Source organism: Ahaetulla prasina, chromosome 2 (genome assembly GCF_028640845.1).
Source record: "Ahaetulla prasina isolate Xishuangbanna chromosome 2, ASM2864084v1, whole genome shotgun sequence".
In the NCBI taxonomy this organism is placed as follows: domain Eukaryota; kingdom Metazoa; phylum Chordata; class Lepidosauria; order Squamata; family Colubridae; genus Ahaetulla; species Ahaetulla prasina.
In genome coordinates, this window is record NC_080540.1 from 65213241 (window position 1) to 65238044 (window position 24804).

At 43.6% G+C, this 24804-nt stretch overlaps 1 protein-coding gene across 1 annotated transcript in view; it reads right to left on the minus strand.

The window, feature by feature from the left end:
- Nucleotides 1-3598: 3598 nt before the first annotated feature.
- Nucleotides 3599-24804, minus strand: part of CACNA1D (calcium voltage-gated channel subunit alpha1 D) — a 275621-nt gene continuing 254415 nt past the window's right edge. The window contains exons 42-48 of the mRNA XM_058171105.1: nucleotides 23256-23638; nucleotides 22050-22079; nucleotides 20064-20213; nucleotides 17139-17302; nucleotides 14880-15001; nucleotides 12711-13019; nucleotides 3599-4035 (exon numbers count right to left, since the gene is read on the minus strand). Coding sequence (XP_058027088.1) covers nucleotides 3742-4035; nucleotides 12711-13019; nucleotides 14880-15001; nucleotides 17139-17302; nucleotides 20064-20213; nucleotides 22050-22079; nucleotides 23256-23638 — 1452 coding nt within the window. The 3' untranslated portion in view covers nucleotides 3599-3741. The remainder of the gene's footprint in view (nucleotides 4036-12710; nucleotides 13020-14879; nucleotides 15002-17138; nucleotides 17303-20063; nucleotides 20214-22049; nucleotides 22080-23255; nucleotides 23639-24804) is intronic.

The following is a 24804-nucleotide window of genomic DNA, read 5'->3' on the forward strand; positions in this document are numbered from 1 at the left end:
AACATTTTGCATTTATTTTCATACAAAATGATGTAGGTCAAGAAATAATATACAAACCTTTGAATTCTCTCCTGACATTTGAAAGAAGAGGTTTGTAAGGTATTTATAGCAAATTGCCACTGTGTACAAAAATGTTTATATTAATCTTAGCTGTGTATGTCACACTTTGAAAACGTGACACTTGCTACTTATTTTGTTAATACAGATAACCCTGATAAAGTTGCTTGGCAGAACAAGTCCATTTATCCAATGTTAATAAAATAAACTTTTGATATTTATTGATCTCCAAAATCATTGTCTTCAGTATCGGGATTTTACTGCATCACAAACAACATTGAAGCCCTCCTTTGATTGCATAAAAACAAATCCTGAAACATTACATGTAGAACATCAAAAAGTTTGTCAACCATGCCATATTCTCACCAGTTTAGGAATGTTTTGGTTATGTAAATCATCATCGTCATCATCATACATTCCACTTCAAGCTGTGTAACTTGTTAACTATCCATCTTGTAAATTATATCTATGTAGGAAATCTCTACTAAGAAGAATGCTCATAGTGGTTCAATCCTATGCACCTTCATTAAGAAATCCCATTTTATACAATAGGGCTTTCTATCAGGAAAATGATGTAGGATTGGAACTTCAGTTTGTGTTTATTTCAAAGTAAAAGAAAACCTTGCCAAATGGATAGCTTTTTTGATTCTCGTTTCTAGCTGTTATTGCAAGAGTTGTCGTAGAGATAAATAAATCCACAGTTTGTTTTCTGTCAAAAATACAGCAGATTCCAAATAGCTTTCCAAATACAATATTGTAATTACTCATTTTCTATATCTTAACATTGTAAAGTGAGAATCCAATTGACTGAAAATATTTTATAAAATCTCTGTTGCATCAAGTTTTTTTTTTAAATCTTTACTTCAAAAACATTTTATAATGAAGGTGGCTCTATTTAAATATTTAATTCTATAGTGCTATACAGTCCAAGTAAAAATACTTCTATTTAGAATTCAGTGAAGAATTACAATAATGAGGCTCCATAAATATTGCTGCGGTTCAATTACGGTACAATAATTACAAAATATAGAACATCTCTTTACAAATACAAATTATGGTAGATTAGAATTTATTTACAATAATCTCTGCTATATAGTTTTTAACAAACTGTCCTATCTAACTCTACTTTAACCTGGTTGCAAGTGCATTAGTAAAAATGCAAATATTCCAGTGTATTTTGCCCTTGATACGATAGTCATAAAACAGACTATTCTTAATGATATTTTACTATGTAAACTGCTGTTACATATGAGAAAAACGCTTTCAGCAGCGGATGAAACAATCTCTTGCAAAAAAGAGTTTGATAAAATGTATTAAGGAACTTTTTCAAAAATAATAATAAACAAATTTTAAAATAATATATCTGAGTGGATATGCTGAATGCAGTGGGTTTCTGATATGCTTTGTGATCAGAGGTAATGACATATTTGATTGTCATCACCACAGCCTTCTGAAGACCTTGTTAAAAGTGCCAATCTTTTTTCCACTGAGCATTGTGAACACCCTGGAAGGCAGCAGAACACAATTGGAAGACAGCAATCTTTCCACTTTCTGTTTTTGTTTTAACACAAACGGGTTAGAATCATCTTGGTTCTAAAGATCCACCTTCGTTCCCTGATGAGCTCACGACTCTGTAGCAAAGGCCTTGAAGAAATCATTCGAATCCTGATTCATCGTACTGGAAACACGTACTAATAAAGAAAAGTATGGCTTCCGAGACGACTTCCGGTATCCAGTGGCAACGGACGTCTGGAAGGTTTCTCCTGCCTCCAGCGCCCGAATCCGGCCGCCGCCGAGGCCCTCAGGGGCCAGGTGTTCCGAAAAGGACACCTGCCGTACGGACGGCTCGCCAGGGGTCTCCCAGCCGACATACAGGACTGTGGGGACCGATGCTGGCGCGTCCTAGGCTTGGCGGGGTTCGGAGGCCACAGGCCGCGGCCATTATTTTGGTCGTCGCCTGGGCCGCTGTGCCCGGTGACACCGGGGCATTGGATTTATAACTGCAGCAGCCTGGTGGTGAACAGGGCACGGAGTAGAATTGAGGAGGAGAAGGGAAGGGAATATCGGTGGCGTGGTGGAGTGCTCCGGTGCGGGGGTTTTCTCCCCTGCGGTTGGAAGGAGCACGAGTTATTTTGGAGAGAGGAGAACTTAAAATAAGAAGATTACGGTTTTGTGGAGCTCTGGAGAAGAGGTGAGGGAAAAATTGAGGGGGGAGGGTTTGAGGCCCCCCCTCCTTCTGGGGAACAGTGGTGGCGTCCAGCTTCCGCCTTCACTATGAGAATTTTGATGACATCACTTCCCTTCGGTTTCCTGGTTGACTAACTGTACTCTGGACTCGTTGCTCCTGTGAGTGCCCCCTGGTGGATCCGGAGGAAATTACAAGGATACTGTGCTTGCCTGAGGATTTTGATTCTTTTTTTTCAAATGGCAAAGGTCAGAGACCAACTGCTGGAGAGATGGAGAGAATTCTGGAAAAGTTATCCAATATGGACAAGAAACTGGATGATTTGCAAAGAGGCCAAACGGAAATAAGAGAAGAAATTGTGACTATCCAAAAGGATTTAAAGGATACTCAACAAGTCTCAGCAGAAAACAAGCAGAAAGTGGAAGGTCTGGAGGGTGAAATGCGGGCAGTGCAGAAAAGAGAGGAGGCGACAGGCAATGCTGTGCTTGGACTACAGATGGATAAAATGTCTTATTTCCTTAGGTTTCAAAATTTGGAAGAAGTGGACCAAGAAGACTTGAGAGATGTTGTGACTAAATTGTTGGGAGAATTTCTTGGGAGAAGTGTTGATTTCATGAATTGGGATGTGGATCGAGTTTATAGAGTTAATTCGCAATATGCACGCACGCATGCAGTTCCCAGAGAGGTTCATGTCAAATTTGTGAGAAGAGAGGCGAGATGAAATTCTTAGAAAACATAGGAGTGGGGCACTGATTTACAGGGGCAGGAGATAGCCATTCTGAGGCAGATTCCCAGACAGGTACGTGAAAAAGAAAGAAATATTATTTTTGTCAAGCAAATTGTACCAGAAGGAGTGGGCTTCAGATGGCTGATGCCAGAGGATTGATGATTTTCCGGGAGGGCATTACGAAAAAATCAGTACAATTGCGGAGGCTACGGCCTATGTGGAGGAACACAAAGCCTTCCTGGAATCAGATGACCCAGGAATTGAAGAAGGGGAGGTTATAGATCATGGGGCTGAAGCGGCTGCCGCTGTTGCGGCCCTGGAGTTGGGTCAGGCTGAACCCAGAGTTCTGAGATCCAAAACTAGGAAGTGATAAAGATATTTGGGATTGTGTTGGTTTTCCTTATTCTCTTTTGTACGATATTCTGTTTATTCTTGACTCTTCTTTATTACGTATTTAAAATTTGCAAACTTTGCTACTTCGTGTCACCTGCTTGCCTTATGGCTGTTGTATGTGTTAAAAAATTTGAGTAAAATTCTTATTTTAGATAAGAAAAATGAAAATTTACCATACCTGATATGTATTTGTATAAACCTTTTTTGACTAATAAAAACTTTTTGAACAAAAAAAAGAAAAGTATGGCTTCCTCACAACATGACAATATCATCACTCATGCAAAGCTTGATTCCTTATTGATTCCAACTAGTGCCTAGCATAGAACTAGGAGGCACTTCTGTTTGTTTAAAATCAAACATTTTTTCCCCTCACTAAATACTATAAGGTTGTAATGCATATCATTTCATCAGATAAGTCTTCTTCATATTTTCCAGTATCTGGCTCTTCATCACTAAAGCCAGGACCAAATTCTTGAAGTTCGTAATCTTGTCTATTTAAAATAGGGAACATGTCACCGTTAGTTCCATTGCTAATGTCTCCATTGAGAAGGTGGCTTGCAGCACTTTCCATCTCATCAATAGTCATGTCACAAGCATCTGCAATCTCATGTTTTGTTGCAGAAACAAACTTTGGATCCCTTGCATAGTGTCCTAATCCTTCAGATATAAGCACCTGAAAAGGTAACAGCATAAACATTATGTTAGCATTATGTTATCAAAGCAACAGTGCAGAACAGCAGAAGCTTATATGGCAAGTCTATTGCTGAAGAGATTCTCAAAAGAAGGCAACTAAAGTGGTTATTAGATTAAAGCAGGGGTGTCAAATTCAAATTTCATTGAGGGCCACATTGGGGTTGTGTTTGACCTCGGGGGTGGGTGGCCATGGCCAGCTTGATGTCACTCATGTCGGGGGTGCCTGTGACGGCCTCCTGCAACCCTCTGCGAGTGAAAACAGAGCTTGCGTGGGCCACACGCGGCTCTCCCGAGCCCCACTTTCTCTGGCAGAGGCACCATGGGCCAGTCCTTCACTGTTTCCAGGGTGGCCTCACGGGCCAGATCTAAGCACCTCGTGGGCCGGATTCACCCCGCAGGCCTTGAGTTTGACATCCCTGGATTAAAGCTTCTTAGAAACCTATAATATTTGCCAATTCCCTGTTTTGCTTTTTTATAATCTATCAAGGAATTTGATCTGATTCTTCTGTGCATGCCCGATATGGCAGCGTCTTGTGCTCCTCAGTGACAGTGGGTCGGGTTTCCTGAGCCGGGAAACCGCGTGGAGCCGACCACCAAACTGCCGAAAGCCCTCCGCCTCTTCTTTAAGCTTTCTGGCGGCCGATGGAGAGGTTTTTGACCTCATTGGATTCTCGGCCGCCGAGAATGAGGCTGGAGGTATGACTGGGCAGCGGACGGCGGCGGCCATCTTGGGGGGTGCGGAACGGCGCTCCCTGAAGATTCGGCGGCCAGCTGGCTTTCCGGACTGCAGACTTGCGGGCCTGTGGGCTTGCCGGCTGGCAGGAAACGGACGGCGCCGCTCATTTCGGGGGGGTGCGGTTCGGCGCTCCCTGGAGATGGACGGCCGGCCTTGCCGGCCCTGCTGGCTTGCAGGCCTGCCGGCCTGTTGGTTTCCGGCCTGTTGGCCTCCCGGATTGCCATTTGCCGCAAGTACCATCAGCGGCTGGAATTTTTCCGCTGGACTTAAGACCTAATACCATCCGCTGGACTTAAGACCTAATACCATCGACCTGGTCATGAGCCTGGACATCGGCTCTGTCATGAGCCTGGACACCGGCTTAGACATTGGCCCCGACATCGGCTGGACATTGGCGGCTTGGACGGTTTTTTGGCTTACGGTACTCACCTCACCGCGAAGGACATCAGCGGGATTATCATCCTAATGGGAACGACGTTGAGGGCCTCTTACCACCCCAGGCTTTAAAGGCCTAGATTATGGCTGACTTTAAGTTAACGATATTTGCCGCTATATCTGTCATCAGCGGCATTGCAGACATAATTGTTAACTGTCTGATGTAGTTAACTCCAAATATGGTCGCTCCTTACGGTGATTGCCTTGGCAGCGGTGTACCGGTCCGCTAACTCCCTCAGCGGACTTCGGACAGTTCGATCCCCGTTTGAATACATCTTATACGGACAGGGGGGTCGGTTTTATTACACCTTTAGTGACCTGCCGGCTTGGGATACCCTTCTCTTCCATTGTTATCTGAACTTTTTATGAGTTACTCGGCGCTTGAGCTCTTACGGCTGCGAGGTTCCCCCGCCTCGCAGGAGTGGCCCTCTGTTTTATCGAGGGCCTACCTTAATGAAGGGTCTTGGGACCCAGAGAGGTGGCATGCATCGAAGAAGAATCTTTGGGGTTTTTTTAATAGGTTTTTTAATAAGGGGTTTTTAAGGGGGGAGGGGATTGACGGGTAGGGGGAGTAACCCGTCGGGGAGGGTATGTCCAGTCCCAGCGTGGGCTCACGACACTAATTTAGTTGGTCCGAAGACAGGGGGGGAGGGGATTGTGCAGAGCAGAGAATGCTATCCCATCTGTACGGTAAGTGGGAGGGGCAGATATGGCGGAGGCAGGGGGCCGTATCGTTCTTCGGGAGCACGTGTTCGATGTTTAAAAGTGATCACGTGCTTCGGCCCCTCAGTCCTCACTCGTTCCCTGGTTGGTCAAGACCCTCAGAGCTTGGGTCTTCGGCTGATGCTTTGCAATGCCCGGTCCGTGGCTAATAAGGCTCCCCTGATTTGTGACCTTATTCAGAGGGAGTCCGCGGACCTTATGGGCATTACGGAGACCTGGTTGGGCACAGAAGGGGGTGTACCCCTGGTTGAACTGTGCCCTCCGGGTTTCCATGCATTTCATCAGCCGAGGGCCCAAGGTAGGGGTGGGGGGGTGGCGGTTGTGATTAAAGAAAGTCTGGAGCCGAGGGAGTCCACTGTTCCTCAGATAGCTGGCTGTGAATCCTTCCTTGTGAAGTGGGGCCACCGGAATCAGATGGGGCTGTTGATCACGTACCTGGCTCCTTGCTGCATGACTACAGCCCTACCTGAACTACTAGAGGTGCTTGCTGGCGTGGCGGTTGAGATCCCCAGACTTTTGGTCTTGGGGGATTTCAACTTGCCATCGGCCGGCTTGTCGTCAACGGTGGTTCAGGAGTTCCAGGCCTCCATGACGGCCTTGGACCTGATTCAAGTAACTGATGGCCCTACACACATCGGGGGAGGCGCGCTAGACCTGATTTTTATCTCTGGTCAGTGGGTAAATGATCTGGATTTAGGAGATATAGTGAAAGAACCAGTGTCATGGTCAGATCATTTTCTTCTTCGCCTAGACTTTCGGACCGCCGCCCACCACCGCAGGGAGACGGAGCCAATGCGTTGGTTCCGTCCCAGGCGCCTGATGGACCCGGAGAGGTTCCTGACGGAGCTTGGGCCGTTTCCTGAGGATCTTACCCACGGCACGACTGAAGAACTGGTTGCGGCCTGGGAACGGGCTGCGGCTGGGGCTTTGGACCGTGTCGTGCCTTTGCGGCCTCTGACCCGGCGTAGATCTCAATTGGCTCCCTGGTTTTCCGAGGAGCTGAGAGAGATGAAACGCCGGAGAAGACGCCTAGAGAGTACTTGGAGGTCTAGCCGTTCCGAGGCTGATCGGACACTAGTGAGGTCTTTTACTAGGACCTACCTAGTGGCAATGAGGGAGGCGAAGCGTTCCTACGTTTCCACCCTCATTGCATCGGCAGATAACCGCCCGGCCGCCTTGTTTCGGGTAACCCGTTCCCTCCTTCATCAAGAGGGACGGGATGACCCCTTACAGGGACGAGCTGAGGAGTTTAACGGTTATCTATACGATAAAATCGTTCAGCTTCGGGATAGTTTGGACCAAGATTGCGATGATCCAGCCGAGATGACAGAGACACGTCTTGTTGAGGTTATTTGGGATGAGTTTGATTCTGTGGCTCTCGAGGACGTGGACAGGTTGCTGGGGAGGTTACATGCAACTACATGTTTACTGGACCTGTGTCCTTCCTGGTTAGTATTGGCTGCTCAGGAAGTGACACGAGGCTGGCTCCAGGGGATTATAAATGATTCTTTGGTGGAAGGGGTTTTCTCCACCGCCTTGAAGGAGGCGGTGGTGAGACCTCTCCTCAAGAAGTCTTCTCTGGACCCAGCTATTTTGGGAAATTATCGTCCAGTCTCCAACCTTTGCTTTGTGGCGAAGGTTGTAGACAGTGTGGTTGCATGGCAGCTTCCCCGGCACCTGGAGGAAGCTGTCTATCTAGACCCGTTCCAGTCCGGCTTCCGACCCGGTTATAGCACGGAGACGGCTTTGGTCGCGTTGGTGGATGACCTCTGGAGGGCCAGGGCCAGGGGTTGTTCCTCTGCCTTGGTCCTATTAGATCTCACAGCGGCTTTCGATACCATTGACCATGGTATCCTGCTGCGCCGGTTGGAGGGATTGGGAGTGGGGGGCACCGTTTATCGGTGGTTCTCCTCCTATCTCTCTGACCGGTCGCAGACGGTGTTGACAGGGGGGCAGAGGTCGTCCTCGAGGCGCCTCACTTGTGGGGTGCCTCAGGGGTCGATTCTCTCACCTACCCTGTTCAACATCTATATGAAGCCGCTGGGTGAGGTCATCAGTGGTTTCGGGGTGAGTTATCATCTGTACGCTGATGATACTCAGCTGTACTTTTCCACCCCGGACCACCCCAACGAAGCGGTCGAAGTGCTGTCCCGGTGCCTGGAAGCTGTACGGGTCTGGATGGGGAGAAACAGACTCAAGCTCAATCCCTCCAAGACGGAGTGGCTGTGGATGCCGGCATCCCGGTACAGTCAGCTGCATCCGCAGCTGACTGTTGAAGCGAGTTAGTGGCCCCAAAGGAGGTGGTTCGCAACTTGGGCGTCCTCCTGGATGGACGGCTGTCTTTTGATGAACACCTGGCGGCCGTCTCCAGGAGGGCCTTTTACCAAGTTCGCTTGGTTCGCCAGTTGCGTCCCTTCCTTGACCGGGATGCCTTATGCACGGTCACTCACGCCTGGTTACGTCTAGGCTGGATTATTGCAATGCTCTCTACATGGGGCTGCCTTGAGGTGCACCCGGAGGCTGCAGTTAGTCCAGAATGCGGCTGCGAGTAGTAACGGGAGCCGCTCGTGGCTCCCATGTGACATCGCTGCTCCGTAGCCTGCACTGGCTTCCTGTGGTCTTCGGTGCGCTTCAAGATTTTGGTTACCATCTTTAAAGCGCCCATGGCTTAGGACCCGGTACTTACGAGACCGCCTGCTGTTACCTTTGCCTCCCACCGACCAGACGCTCTCACAGAGAGGGTCTCCTCAGGGTGCCATCCGCCAAACAGTGTCGGCTGGCGGCCCCCAGGAGTAGGGCCTTCTCTGTGGGGGCAGTGATGCTCTGGAATGAACTTCCCCCTGGCCTGCGTCAAGTGCCTGATCTTCGGACCTTCCGTCGTGAGCTCAAAACATATTTATTCATTAAAGCGGGACTGGCATAATTAGCGATGAATTTTAATTGGATTTTCTTAATATTTTAAAATTTTAAATCTAAATTTTTAATTATCAGCCTTTATAATTTGCTTTTTTTAAATGTTGTTTTAACTGTATATATTTCGTTTTATTTTGGCTGTACACCGCCCTGAGTCCTTCGGGAGAAGGGCGGTATAAAAATTTAATAAATAAATAAATAAATAAATAAATACTATTGACCTGTATTTGCTAAGCAATCTACTACCTGACATAGACCCAAAGGTTATTAATACATGGAAGTTGGTGTTCATGCATGTATATGGTAAATGACACTATCTTAACCTCTATACTTCCGGATAAAAATGAAATAGAATAATAAATCTTCTTTACTGTGTTTTGAAAGGAATGTAATTTGAGCCATGGTGGTACAGTGATTAGAATGCAGTGGTGCAGGCTAATTTTGTTGAGTGCCAACTGCCAGCAGTTTAGTAGTTCGATTCTGACTGGCTCAAGGTTGACTCAGCCTTTCATCCTTCTGAGGTGGGTAAAATGAGGATCCAGATTGTTGGGGGCAATATGCTGACTCTGTAAACCACTTAGAGAGAACTGTAAAGCACTGTAAAGAGGTATAAAGCCTAAGTGCTATTGCTATTGTTATAATTTTATCATGTAAAGCACGGGTGTCAAACTTGTGACATCATGTTACTGTCACATGATGTTTTGCAATGTTTTTCTCATTCACAGAGCTGGGGTAGACGTGGCCTGCATGTGACACATCCGGCCCACAGGCCATCGGTTTGACACCCTGATATAAAGTAATGTATTTTTTGGTATATAACACGCACCTTTTTACCCCCAAAAAGAGGGTGAAAATCTGGGTGCGTCTTATATGCCAAATGTAGCCCCAGCCACCCACCGGGAAGGAGCTAGCAGCTTACTCCCTTCCCCGAAGCCCTGCTATGGTTGCCTGCCTTCCACATCGGCTTCCGGTTGCTTGCCTTCACAAGCTGGACACCGAGACACTGGGAAGGTAGCTCGCCATCCGGTCGCCACCCGCTCGCCCTTCGGTCAGGTGCCAGGACCCATTCCCCGAGGCCCCGGAGCCGCCACCTGCTCACCGCCTGCCTCAACTGGGTCGGGGAATGCACCATCCCCTGACTCCAGTTTTTTCCCAGAGCTGCCGCCCACTCACTGCCCATTTGCCGCCCGTTCACCACCCGCTCGCTGCCCACTCGCCCTTCACCTTCAGTCAGGGGCTGGGGCCCAGGGGCGCCCCATTCCCCGAGGCCCCAGAGCTGCCACCTGCTTGCCGCCTACCTCAACCGGGTCGGGGAATGCACTATCCCCTGACTCCAGCCTTTTCCTGGAGCTGCTGCCCACTCACTGCCCATTCGCCACCCGTTCACCACCTGCTCTCTGCCCACTCGCCCTTCACCTTCAGTCAGGGGCCGAGGCCCCGAAGTCACCAACTGCTTGCCGCCTGCCTCAACCGGGTCAGGGAATCCACCATTCTCCGACACCAGCCTTTCCCCAGAGTCACCACCTGCTCTTTTTTCACCACACGGCGTATACTTACCTTCCTCCAGTGGCTGGCTGCCAGGAAAAGCAAGTGTCCGAAAGTTACCGGAGCTGCTCTCCTTGAATATGCCACGACCATCGCCACCTTGTTCCATGCGCTATTTATTTCATTCATTCATCTGTGGCAGGGTTGGGTGTGCACTTGCGCAGCCAGCGCATGGAAGAAGGCAGCAATGGTGGTGGCATATTCAAGGAGAGTGGGTCTGGTAACTTTCGGATGCTTGCCTTTCCTGCAAGATCGTTTTCCTGAGGACATGCGGCTGTGCGAATTGCATCAGGGAGGAAAACGTGATACAGGGAGGCAATGCTCTTTTTCCTCCCCGACTGCCCGAAGCAATTCGCAAAGCTGCGCACCCTCCTCCTCCTTTTCTGCAAATTGCTTCGGAGAATTGAGGGAGAAAATGCCAGAAAACGCCATGCAGGGAGGCAACACTTCGGGCAATCGGGGAGGAAAAAGAGCCTGCTTTCATCTTGATATTGGGTTGTGTGGACGTTAGGAAAGGAGAAGAAGAAATAACAGAGGAGTTGATAGATAGCTTATTTTGCAGACAATAGTTTAGCCCCAATGGGAGAAATCTAGAATAAAGCATTTCAAAGTTCACCTTAATTAACTCATTAAAAATGAGGCTGGGAATTCCTGCCGCAATTTCCATGATTTGATGCTGAGCTCAAACAAAGAATCAAGAAACCTTCCAGAAGTTTTAATCTTGCGCAGCCGTTTGGGGGTGGACTTTCTTTACTGCCAAGTTAAAAGAACCAGAACTTGTTCCAGCAGAAAATTACACTGGTACAAAATTTGCTTTTCTATTGCCAGTCTATATCCTGCCAGTATTGTCTATCATTTGTTTTGCTATTCAGTAGTGACATCTTGTTTTTGATTCATGCAGTACATATTAAACAAAGCAAAAGATAAAACTCTCTGGGTGCTGTTTTCTTGCTCTCTATCAATGGGCAGGAAATTGTTTGGAAATCAGTGCAATGGGCTTGGTGTGTATGTGTGTGTGTGTGTGTGTGTGTCTGTGAGAGAGAGAGAGAGAAGAGACAAGTCTTAACAAGTGACTGTACCACCTCTCTTGCTTTACTGCATGAGTCAAAGTGGATCAAACCTGGAATATGTAATTTAAAGTGCTTAAACCAGGAGTGGTTTCAGCCTGGGCTGAAGTTGTCACACACAGGCTATGCCCACCTCAGCTCCATGAATGTGAAAAATGTCATGAAACGTCATATGACGGCAACATGACACCATGCGTTTGACACCCATGACTTAAACCATCTCTCTCAAAAGCACATCACTGGGACGCTAAAAAACAAACAAACATGAGGTGGCCAAGGTGTGTTCATACTGTGATGAAAAGGCCTTGCTTAATTCCTTTGGAGAATGTGGTCAGGATTCATCATACTATGACGAAATAATTTAATGTACATTAGGAAATCTAGGGCATCCATTTTATCGTTATCACCAGGGAATGCTTGTAAAATTACAGAATTCTTCTATGGTATCCCTCTGCTTAGTTGGTTTGATTTGCAAAACAATATTGTGATTAATTCCAACCTTTGCTGCATTCATAATAGCATGTCGCCAAATGAAGGCTCTATGTCTGAAGGCTGAAAATGACATTAATTAATAAACGTACATGTCTGTGAAAAACATCGCCAATTACACAGCACCATCAACTATTATGGTTCTGTGAGAAAATATAGGTGACATTCCAGACCACTGTGATCATATTTAATGCTTAATTGATGGGTGCTGCACAGGTGTAAGGCAAGGCGCTGCCACCCAAAAACTGTTGCCATGATCTCTGCTGCCTGGAACTGCCCCAAAATGCGATGCTCTTTCTTTGCCTCTGCACACCCCATTTTTAGAACTGGGGAGGTAGTGGAGATCTCCAGGCGGCGGAGATCGTGGCAACAGTGTTTTTGGGTGAAAGCGCCTTGCCTTTGTCCCCTGCGCAGTGCCTGCTTCGCCAAGCAAGTCCTGACCTCCATGCTTCCCCAGGCTGCTCCCGTTATCAAAATCTGAATGGAAGTGAGGACGCCACTGATCCTGATGCTGGTAGGCAGAGGCAGAATTCTTTTTTTCTTGTTTCCGCCCCCGCCCCCCCCAAATTAAGGTGCGTCTTATACTCCGGTGCGTCTTATACATCGAAAAATACGGTATATTTTATTCTGAATATACCATTTCTCATAACATAATATGATAAAACAAAGTATTTGTAAGGTCAGATAACACTCCATTTTCAAAGGTTATTTCATGACCAGCTCAGAACAAAGGTTTGAAACACTTACCGCTTCTACTAAACTGTCGGCGCTTCTCTGCTTGTCACTATACTTATGCCTAAAGTCACTTGGTACAGTCAAATTAGCTGGTGTAAATGTCCGATATGCAATATCAGGGTCATCGGTATACCAGGAGCTCCTATGCAAAGATGGCAGGCTACCATTCATATATTCTGTAGAATCTGGTTGATCAACTTGTATAAGAGGTGTATAATAAAGAGTGCGGTCCCGGTTAGGTGGTGTAGCCCAGGAACGTGTTGAGCGACTTGGAGAATGCCTATGTACTTTAGTGGCATCCAGACCTGCAACCGCCATGACCTGAGGAAGAGACGAAACGTTCATACCATTCCAAGGTTATAGAGGCAATGTTCTAAAGGCTAGGGTTTTAAAGACTCTGGAATAATGAAAGGAGGGCAATGGATAAAGGGACAATGAAACATCTCCCCTCCTTAATATATTCATCCAGGAAGCTTTCATTTATTTCTCTTCTCTGGCTCATATAATAAAGCATATTATTAGCATGGATTATTAGGAGCTGTTTGTAGATTTAGAAAACTATTTTGGAATTTGATTAGCATTGGATGTTTGCTGCATTAGGATGCTGGCCTCTAAATACATTCTTTGCTTCTCTGCCCACATGTCCATATGTAACACCATTAATGTGTGCCAGAGACTCTCAAATTAGGTGTCCTAAAATGTTGTTGTTTACCATGGAACATTTCTTGACTTCTCTCTGCTTTCCTGTTTCATGAGAAATGATGATAAACTATATTCAGAACTGGTTATGGTTTTATATGCATCTTCCATTTAGTTATATGAATGTTTATGAATACTGCTCAATACACACAGAAAGACACAGGTATGTAGATACATAATACATTTCCATCGCAATATCTATCTCTATGTGAGAATTATTCTATCTTTGTTCTTTGACATGTCAGCATCTCCAGGGCAAGGTTTTAAGTGTAACATTTCAAAATATGTTTTTGTAACTCAATTACACTCATCATAAACTATTTTTAATATAATGGTTTTTTTCCAGATGTGTGTTTTTTAATGGATGTTTGATTTGGGAAAGATAAACAGAAGTCAGATTGCATCTGCTATTAGTGATTCTGCCCAGGCAAAATCTAGCTGGGATATCTAGAGTCTTTTGTGGTATTGTTGGGGATGAAATTGTTTTACAATTTGAGTGAAGACCTTTTAGTTTCTCACCTTGCTTCACTGGGGACACACAGATGTCAATACTCAGGACCTGACAAAGTTGAGTTTCCCTTTTTCTCCTTCTCTCTCCTTGGAACTTTCCCTTATTTTAAAATATGGAAAATGGGTAACCTGCCATCTGATTCTTTTGATTACTTCTGATGTTGGGAACTTAGGCTGTCACTATTCACTGGCAACGGGTCATGCTTTTCTATTCCTTGCCCAGCAGCCCTTTTATAGCTCTTGAGACTGAGCTGGGAGCAAAGTTATTTGCCATGTTTTAAGCCTCCTCGAGGAGTCCTACCATGGAATAGAGGTAGCCCTCATTACTGACCACTCATTCAGTTGAACTGAAGTTGTGAAAGCCTTGAATGAGTGATACTGATGACCAGCCCTCAAAATTCCAACTGCTGCAGTGTCACCATGGACATGTGATTGGGATTTTGAGCACTCAGCTACCAGTTCGCATTTATGATACCTGCAGCACCTTGCAATCAGTGATTATCATTTGCAATCATCCCAATCAACTTCCCATAAGCAAAGTCAATACAGAAGCTGGAAGGGAAGGTTGTAAGTCATTCTGGTAAGTCCCTGTGGCCTTCCTGCACCCATGCCTTGCCACAGCAGCCTTGTGTTTGTGCCATTCCTGCCCTTCTTGTGCTCATGCGTAGCCTGCTCTGAGTCTCGCAAGTCATTCCCTCCGATAGTATCCCCATCCTACTGCATCCCCATAGTCCTTACCTGGAACTCCCACTGCTTCCCATTTAACAATCCATGCATCTTGCTGTCACAATGGCAACCAGGACTGCCAGGATTGCCATCGCAAAACAATGCGGTGATTTGACACTGGACTTTTCAACTACATTGCTTAGTGACACTGGTCCCAATAGTTATCATAACCATAGGACTATCTGTATCTGCAAGGTTCAAAACAGTGTTACAAAGCTATGCAGCTAAAGTTAAGCTTTCACTTACCTGCTGTTGCATTAAATGCAGAGGTAAAGCAGTGCGCTGATGAAAGGTAGGGGAAGGTGGTAATTCATCATGACTGCTCTGCCTGCGGAGGCATTCAAAATTAAAGGAAGAGCGGCGATTGGCTGAAATATGAAAAGGTGGAATGGGTTGTTACTGCTTTCTAGAACTGTCATAGGAGCAGTTGGGTTAATCTGTTAAGGTGGAGTTTGAACTGAAGAAGCTTCTTGGATGAGAAGCGAAACTTTTTCAAGGGAAAAAAACCAAAGAAGTCCAATTGCCTTTTGAAAAGCATCTTTGGGACAACCATGACCTCGATGATAAGACATCCTGACCCACTGCTTTGCTGCACTGGTGACAAGATGACAGTCGAAGAGGAGCAGAGGCTAAATTTGTTTCTTTAATACTTGTATGGGCGTGTGAGAGATTAATTATTGGCGAGAATGGAGTTGTTCACCTTCCAGAAGGCTCTTGCTTTGATGCTCACTCTGAGTTTCCTAGCACTAATTTGTGCTACTGAAATGTGGCAAGCTTACTACTGTATTTCAGCAGTTTAATTTTGTTCTGGTGGGGGAGTGGCCATGGAAAGGTTAAGGGAAGGAAAGAGAGTGGTTTGGCTCTCAGAGACTTCTTAGAGCATTCTTATTTCCACCCTTAATTTTGTAGACAGGCAGGCAGGCAGGCAGGCAGAAGCAAGCAAGCAAGATCATGCCATCAGCCATTCAGCCACCAACTTCCAATCTGCAAAGTATTGGGGAGGACAATGAGATGCTGCATTGATTACTGCATCTATTAGAGGTAGAAGCTGTACAGTATGAAAGCACAAGAAGTAACTTTTTTTCCCCTGGGCCTCTTATTTGCCTTCACAAGCAAGGCAAATTATCAGGAAGTTTCAACTCTTTATTTGCCCTCACAGCTTAGATTATCAGGAAGTTTCAATTTTTAATCTCACCTTGTCACTACCTTAAGATCTCTATCTAAGACAAATCAGGTCATCTTGCCAAAGAGAGTTAATTTCTAAGAAATGTTTGTGCCTTTACTGAATATCAAAAGCGATACAGGACTGAGTGATGTAAGACTGAGTAAAATATGAGTCAGGCTTCTATGAAAATCAGATTTCTAATCATTATAGTCTTGTGACATCTGTGTTTCATAAGGATCACTGACATGCTTCCCTCCCTTCCCTCTTTTTTCTTAATTTGTAAGGGAGAACGAAAACTTTTCCTCAAACTTTAAAGAATTAGTTTTGTGCTCATGTGATCTCTAGGGTTTCTAGCCTAGAAACCAGGAGGTTGTGAATTATAGACCCTGCTTATGCACGAAAGGCATCTGGGTGACTTTAAGCCAATCTCTCTCTGTCTTTGTCTCATCCCAACCTGCTTCACAGGATTATTGTTGTGTCTTAAACATTATTTTACAAATGTCCATATGAATAGTGCTTTGGTTATCAGGCTGTGAAGCAATGTGGTAGCATGCTGACTGGAGAATTCTGGGAATTGAAGTCCACGCCTCTAAAATTGCTGAGGTTGGGAAAACCTGCTATAGAACATGAGAAATGTGAATGTAGCACCTGCATGCAGCACCCTTTTAGCAGCTACGATTTTTTTCCAGATAAGGTTCGGCTCCTTATAGATATTGCAGAGAAGTGCTAGTGTCACACCGTGGCACAGTCTTATATCTTATAATGTTATTTTGTTATTTATGACTATGTATTTTTCCCAAGTTAATATTAACTTTGATGTTTATTGTGGGGTTTGTGCATTTTTAGTTATTAAGTTCTCTCATTTTCAAAAGGCTTCTCTCTGGAGTTGTGCTATTTTGTTAAACAAAATTAAATGTTAAATTGCAGCCACCTGAACTAATTAAAATATGCATCAACCCTAATTCTGACAGTTGGAGAAAATTAAGGACACATTTCCAGTAGTATGGGGGGAACGGCAAATACTGTAAGCAATCCAAATATAAAGGTAAATTCATCCACAATTTTTGATCATGTTGTTATTCTGTGAATGAGCTCATTCTGCTGTTATAGTTGTGTATGAAATCCAACAATGGTCCTCAGTTATAAAAAGAAGACATGAGAAGCTACAGGAAGCACCCCACCCGCAAAGAAAAACCCCTCCTTGCTTCCTTTCCCTTTGGGTCACTGGGATGCCCCTTTGTATGACTTAAATCAACTAAAATTGAGAGCATAAGCAGAGACTACACATGGGTCTAACAGTAAAGCAAACACATCCACACCAGCTTTTGTAGTGAACTCACATGTAGGTGTTGGAGGTAGCAGCCGTCTCCTAGGAGATCTCTTGGAATCATAATACACGGGTGAGTCATCTTCTTCAAAAAAACCATGTGGGTGATGATAACCCTTTGGCCGTTCAAAATCTAAATCATTACAGTGATATGTGCTATGGTAATCGTGAGAATGCCTAAAGGTAAAGAAACAGATAATTGGTAGTGATCACCATAGAAAACTGAAGGCTCCAAAAATTTCTAACTTGCCCAAAATTATGAACTACCTCCCCCCCAAACAAAAACTAAAACAAAACACCGAAGTAATTTTTAAGAAGGAAAACAGTAATAGTGATTGATATCTAGCATGCCTTCTCAGTCAGATATCCAAAATTTCCCATCAACCTGGGTCAAGAATGCACAAACTGAATCTAAATCTTGTACTCCAATATATCTGGACAGCATTGAATTGATTTAAAGTAACCAACTCATTCTCCAGCAAATTTATGTTTATATTTCACAGTCAATTTTCTATTTTTAAATACAAATGAGAGGATGTTAGAGAAGCATAGTGGGGGGAAATGCACTTTGGTAATAACGTTTGAGTGCTTTTGCCCTATTTTCTATCCTGCATTTCGTAACTAGCACTTGTTGCAAGAACTTCCTTCTCTTTACAAGATACTTCAGTTCCAAGCATCCTATTTTTCTAAAGTACAGAACTCATACAACTCATTGGGGATTTGACAGGCGACTTTTTAAAACAGCACACAAATGGGGAAACTGCATTGATCAGTGATTAATAAGGAAATAAAGAAAATTGCACTGTTAAAATGAAAATGTTCAGTGAGTCTGATGAAATGATCTACTGAAGAATAGGGATCAGATTCCAAGCATCACCAAAACATGAGAATTTGATGGGACACTAGTAATTTGGTGGGTATCAAATTACACCATGGTTATTTGAAATGAAAATTATTCTCAACAATTTGTCACTAAAGAATAAAATCAAGTAAAGGCAGAGTTTGATAGCCCAGTATTAAGGGTAGATTAAACCTCTCTAATATTATAGATGCCTAAAACTGTAAAAATAAAAAATTCACCAACAGTAAGTGCATGAGTAATCCATTTTTTATTTTGTATGAAATACAAAATTTAGTATAAGATTTCTTTGCTGATCCATTATTTCCATTTTACCTCCCTCAACCCATTCTTTCCTGTTTGGTATAGAATTCTGTTATGATTCATTACATAATCAATCAGATGTTTAGCCTGGATTTGATATCTTTATCCACCTACTGAGTCTTTCCCAAGACCTGGGATAGGCAGGTATTGTTATCTGACGATGTTAAAGAATCGCAGGATGTAAACCGTTCCAAGGAAAGTGATATTTGCAATTGACTGATGGTGATTTTGTCATTGCTGAAAATGTCCTATTGCTACACCAAATGTTTTGGGATTGCAGCCAAGGTGCCTATTACCATTGGTACTACCTTTGCTTACTTTTGCCACAGTTGTTCTATTTCCATTTGCAGAACTTTGTATTTTATGGTTTTCTCCAGTTCTTACTCTTCTATTCTACTGTATCCAGGTATTGCCATGTCCACGATCCAGATTTTTTTTTGTCTTTCTTATCAACAGTTGTTAAGTTTGGGGTGTTATGTGGCAAGTGCTTGTCTGTTTGAATTCTAAAATCCTAGAGCATGTTAGCTTCTTCATTTTCTACGACTATGTCTATTTTGTTCCACCGGTTCTTGCTTGCAGGCAAATCATATTTCTTGAAGATATTCCAAGGCACTATTGTTGCTACCTTGTCATACCGTTGTTTGTAGTCAGTTTATGTGATCTTCTTGAAGCATCTTACTAGGTGGTCCACTGTTTCTTCAGCTTCTTTGCAGAGGTGACATTTACTTTTTCTTCTTGTCAATTATGGCTTTGTATGCATTTGTTCTTAAGGCTTGGGCTTGTGAAGCTCCACTGTCTCTTTTGTCAACTTTCCTGCTCTTAGTTATTGGCATGTCTTGTTGTTATCTGCTTGGCTATTTTTTTAATGTACTGGAACTGAAATACTCTGCTTTGCCACTTCTATTCTTCTATTATCTGTTCACAACGATGTGAAGTCACAGCTGCTAGTTATTTTGCTGGTATTATCCTTCATACACATCAAGTTCTTCCCAAGAACCTGAGATGTGGTAATATATCATAGTATAAGTATGTGTGGATCCAAGCATAGTGGCCTTTTGCAATTGACATATGGAAATATTATCTAAGCCAGGGGTCTGCAAACTTGGCTTCCAACTCTGGGAGTTGAAATCCACAAGTCTTAAAAGAGCCAACTTTGCAGACCCCTGATCGAAGCTGTTCAAGGGTTTTATTATTATTCACACAAATCTATAGTGACTCCGGGCGGCTTACAAAATACAACAGCGAAGGCAATAAAATGCAGTATAATAAAATTCATGCACATTAACTGTTGTAAAGCTAAATCTTACGCTCACATAGACATAAATTAGTGACATCTATCTCTGAGTAGATTTGTAAGTGAGAGGAGAAGGCCTGAAGTTCCTCCAGGCCCCCAGATGCTATTGGTTTCTTCATGCTGGAGGATAATGGAAATCATTGTTCCTTATATCCTCTTAGAAAAAGCAGGTCTTTCAGGGCCCTCTTTTCCCCATCATGAAGAAAGGAAATGTCAGGATCTACTTTTGAGTCTTGTCAGTCTTCTGCCTCTCTTTTCAAGGAAGGAAGGTGAAGCACGGAACAGACAGCCCTACTGAGGGAGTTCTCTCAGGAGTTCCAGCAGTGGTGAGGAGGGAATTGGGGGCAGGGGGTGGGGGAGGTGGGACCCACTCAAGGCATTCACAAACTGAATAAGCTATCTGAGATGTTACATCTCAGGAGCTCATCTCTGATGTACAAGAGCTGCTACATCATTTTAAAAAAAAAGGAACTTAAACGTACCAGTTTCCTGACAACATACTGTCTTCTTCATAATACTCATCACCACTAAAATATTCCTGATCATCCAGATAGCAATCATCATTATAATAATCTCTAATTTCATGTTCTTCTCGGCAAATTGTAGGTAAATGTCTATCACCCGAGTCTGACCTACAGTTGGAACAGAGAGATATTTTTATTACTTTTTATATAAAAAACACTTACGTATATCCTTCCCTCCCTACCTTTTCCCAAATCAAATTAGCAAGAGCTAAAACAGTAATAAAATAAAAGGATTTAAACGAACAAAAGTAAGACTGAAAAAAATACCAAAAACATACATAGGTTGTCCCTGACTTACAACCACAATTGGGATCAGGATTTTTGCTGCTGCAGTAAGAAAGGCAGTTGTTAAGTGAGTCATACCCATTTTTATGATGTTTTTGCAAGGTTATTAAACAAATCACTGCAGCTATTAACTGAATCATGGTCTTTAAGCAAACCTAGCTTCCTCCATTGACTTTGCTTGTTGGAAGCTGGCTGGGAAGGTTGCAAATGGCAATCACATGACCCCAGGATGCTGTAACTGTTAATACATGCCAGTTACCAAGTGGCGAATTTTGTCATGTGGCTGTGGCAATGCTGTGACAGTTGTAAGTGTGAGGAATGGTTGTGAGTCACTTTTTTCAGGGTCATTGTTATTTCAAACGATCACAAAGTGAATGGTTGTAAATTGAGACTACCTGTAGTAAAATCAGCAGGGCATATAATATAAAGTAAACTTTACTACACTTCCTATAGACTGAATGCCTTCCTAAAAGAAAGAATTCAACCACTGATAAGAAACAATCAGAAAGCTTGGCAGGATAAGAAGCAATAGATGGAAACTAATCAAGGGGAGAAGCAACTTAGAACTAAGGAGAAATTTCCTAACAGTTAGAACAATTAATCAGTGGAGCAATTTGCCTCCAGAAGTTGAAAATGCTCCAACACTGGAAGTTTTTAAGAAGAGATTAGACAACCATTTGTCTGAAATGGTTTAGGCTTTCCTGCCTGAGCAGGAGGTTGGACTAGAAGACCTCTAAGGTCCTTTCCAACTCTGATATTCAGTAAAATCAATTTGCATACCTGGCCTCCTCAGATTGAGAAATTCTACCATGGAGACACTCAGGCTATTGAGAAATTGTACTCTCCTTTTGCCTGATTATTTATTTGGCCTGACTTCTACTTTTTTCTTTTTTCAAAACACAGTTGTGACTTGGAAGTGGATATTACCCTCTAGATTAATTTGATTTATAACTTCCCGCATATACCTCTCCAGTGATGGCAAGTAAAAGAAACCTATGCTGCAGTTTCATTCTATTTCCAGTATCAGTAAATTGGCTGCCTCTTACAGGGAACTGGGGAAATTAAACATAGTGTTGTCCTAGGGATACTGATAGATGCAAGGGAAATATAAATCAGTGGTAGAAACATGAAGTTCCATAATGTTCTGCATAATTTCTAATAGCATCAACATGCAAAATGGTTTGGAATTCATAGGAAGTTCCTTGTATTGTGTCAAACCATTTGTCCAACTTGGCTATTATGCTGAAAAGTGGTTTATATACTTTCGAATGTGAATTTACCAGCCTTATTTTGAGATGCTATTCTGTACCACTGTGACATTCCTTCCTAAGTGAACACCTCATAAAAATGTAGGTTAAAGTCCAACTCTGGCATTTTGATATGGTCAATAGATAGTGTTGCAATTCTAGTCCTAATACTGTGCATCAGGATACATCCCCAACTACAGCTAAGCCAAGCTGTATATTCAGCTGTTCAGGACTGCATGGAGATTTCAATGTTCATGCTCAGTGTATGGGCCAAAGCTATGTTCATATCATATTCATGCTTCAGCATCATCTGCAAAGATAATGACTGAAAAAGGCTTATATGATGTGTTTCAATAAGTTTTATTGCAGCATGAAATGCTGTTTTCCATGATATGACCTTATATATACTTACCTAATGTAAGTTTCATAATAACGAGCTCTGCTAGAAAAAAAGAATATGGAGAAAAAAGTATAATGAATTTTAATGAAATGATGAGAAAGCAAATGTTATATTGTACTTATCAATGGATACATTTGTATTTACCCAAACTTTCCCACAGGATTTAATTCATAAATTATTATGATGAAAGAAAGAAGCAACAATTTGTCTTAACTGATTTTAGCTTATCCTCTTTAGACATTTTTCTACTGTAATTATGCAACAGTCTAACTATTAATGTTGTGAATTTATCTGATTATATTAATCTGACCAGTAAAGAGCTAGTTTGGGGTCCAGTGGTTGAGGCACCAGGCTAGAAACTGTAAGACCATGTGTTCTAATCCCTCCTTAACCTGAAAGCCATTGGGTGAATTTGGGCCAGTCACTCTTTTGTTGTTGTTAGTTGCGAAGTCGTGTCCGACCCATCGCGACCCCATGGACAACATTCCTCCAGGCCTTCCTGTCCTCTGCCATCCTCTGGAGTCCATTTAAACTCATGCCTACTGCTTCAGTGACTCCGTCCAGCCACCTCATTCTCTGTCGTCCCCTTCTTCTTTTGCCCTCAATCTTTCTCAGCATTAGGCTCTTCTCCAGTGAGTCCTTCTTTCTCATTAGGTGGCCAAAGTATTTCAGTTTCATCTTCAGGATCTGGCCTTCTAAAGAGCAGTCAGGGTTGATCTCCTCTAGAACTGACTTGTTTGTTTGCCTTGCAGTCCAAGGGACTGCAGGAGTCTTCTATCTCAGGCCAACTCAACCCACAGAGTATTGTTGAGGGGAAAATAGGAAGAAGGAAAGTTGGGTGAATTTGGGCCAGTCGCTCTATCTCAGGCCAACTCAACTCACAGAGTTGTTGTTGAAGGGAAAATAGGAAGAAGGAAAGTAATAGGTATGTTTGCTGCCTTGTTTATAAAAATAATAAGGGCAGAATCTAAATAAAATAAATAAGTAAATCACATGGCCCAAAGAATGATAGTAGTTGAAAAATGTAAGCCATACCTGGCTTGTAAACTACAACCTAATCAAGCCGATCAATGGAGTTATGTTAAAATTAAACTAGACAATGAATAAATTAGACAATCAAATGTAACAGTTCAAGGTGTTAAAAAAAGTAACACGAGGATTGGCATTTTCAACCAAATGTAACATTTTAGTGTACACTATAAAAATATAGGGATTTACCTCTTTTTGGATGATCGTCTACGTTGTTCACGGTGTTCTTTTCTGGAGTATGAATGGCTCCCAGTTTCTGACATACGTTCATGACTTCCAGTGCTTCCATGTTTTCTGTTTACCATCTTGGACATGTTAGCATTATTGAGATTAGCATTTGTGGAGTTTGGAACTTGCTTCCCTACTGAGTTGTGGTTGTGATGGCTATGATGATTATGGAATAAAGAGTTTCCTGTTGGTGGATGCACATTTTTCTCAGTCGTGTCCACCATACACGAAACCAGTGGCCTTTGCACATGAAGGGGGCGATGGGTAGTATTGATCTGTTGAAATGAATCCCTTGTATCAGTGCTAACATGATTGATATGGTTTCCAAACAGGGCACCATTTCTCTGAAATATAAAAAGTGATAATCAATTAATAACATAATATTACTTTGTTTGTCTTCACGTGCATATCCCGTGTGGGTTCACTTGGCATCCTCAGGTCAGACAGTCATATTGCCATAATATCACAATACCCTCTTCTAAACAGTCTTCTGTGTGATATAGGAGCTACCTATGATCACTGCAATTATATCACACTGCAATTAAAAATGTACCAAGAATAATTATTTTTTTAAGGTGGCACGTGTAGCCATATCAGTGGGCATGCGAGCTTAGCTCTGGTGTGCATGCGCGTGCTGGCCAGCTGATTGTCTGGCCTTCTGGGCCACCAGAAGTAGGGAAACAGGCTGTTTCCTGCCTCCAGAGGGGCTGGGGTAGTGGTGGGGAAGGCCCATTTTTCTCTCTCACCTGCCTCCAGAGTCACTCTATGAGTCTGGGGAGGGTGAAAACAGCCTTCCCCAATGCCCTGAGGCCCTCCAGAGGCCAGAAACGGCCTATTTGCCAACTTCCGGTTGGACAGGAAGTGATGTTTTTTGCTGTCCCAGCCTCCAGAGCCTCTCTAGGAGTCTCTGGAGGCCGGGGACAGCAAAAAATGTCACTTCCTGTCCAACCGGAAGTTGGTAAATGGACCGTTTCTGGCCTCTGGAGAGCCTCCAGAGGGATGGAGAAGGCCATTTTCGCCCTCCCCAGACTCATAGAGTGACTCTGGAGGCAGGTGAGAGAGAAAAATGGGCCTACCAGGCCATCGCGTGCCAGGAGCAGGGGGAGCAAGGAGGGGTCATGCACACGTGTGGGGCGGGGCACATAGAATTATGGCTGTGGGCACACGTGTACATGACCCCCCCTCCTGGCACGCGATAGCAAAAAGGTTAGCCATCACTGGTATAGGTGGTACCTGGCTCAATAATAGTAATTGTGAGAAGGATCTTGGAGTCCGAATAGAGAATCATTTAAATATGAGCCTGAAGTGTGCTGCAGCTGCCAAAAAAGCCACACAGTTCTAGGCTAGGGGGTGGTGAATCAAGATCATATGAACTGTTAATATTACTTTATAATGCTTTGGTAAGATCACACTTGGAATACTGCATCCAGTTTGGTTGCCACAATGTAAAAAAGATGTTGAGACTCTGGAAAGTGTGCAAAGAAGTGCAACAAAGATGACTAGTGGACTG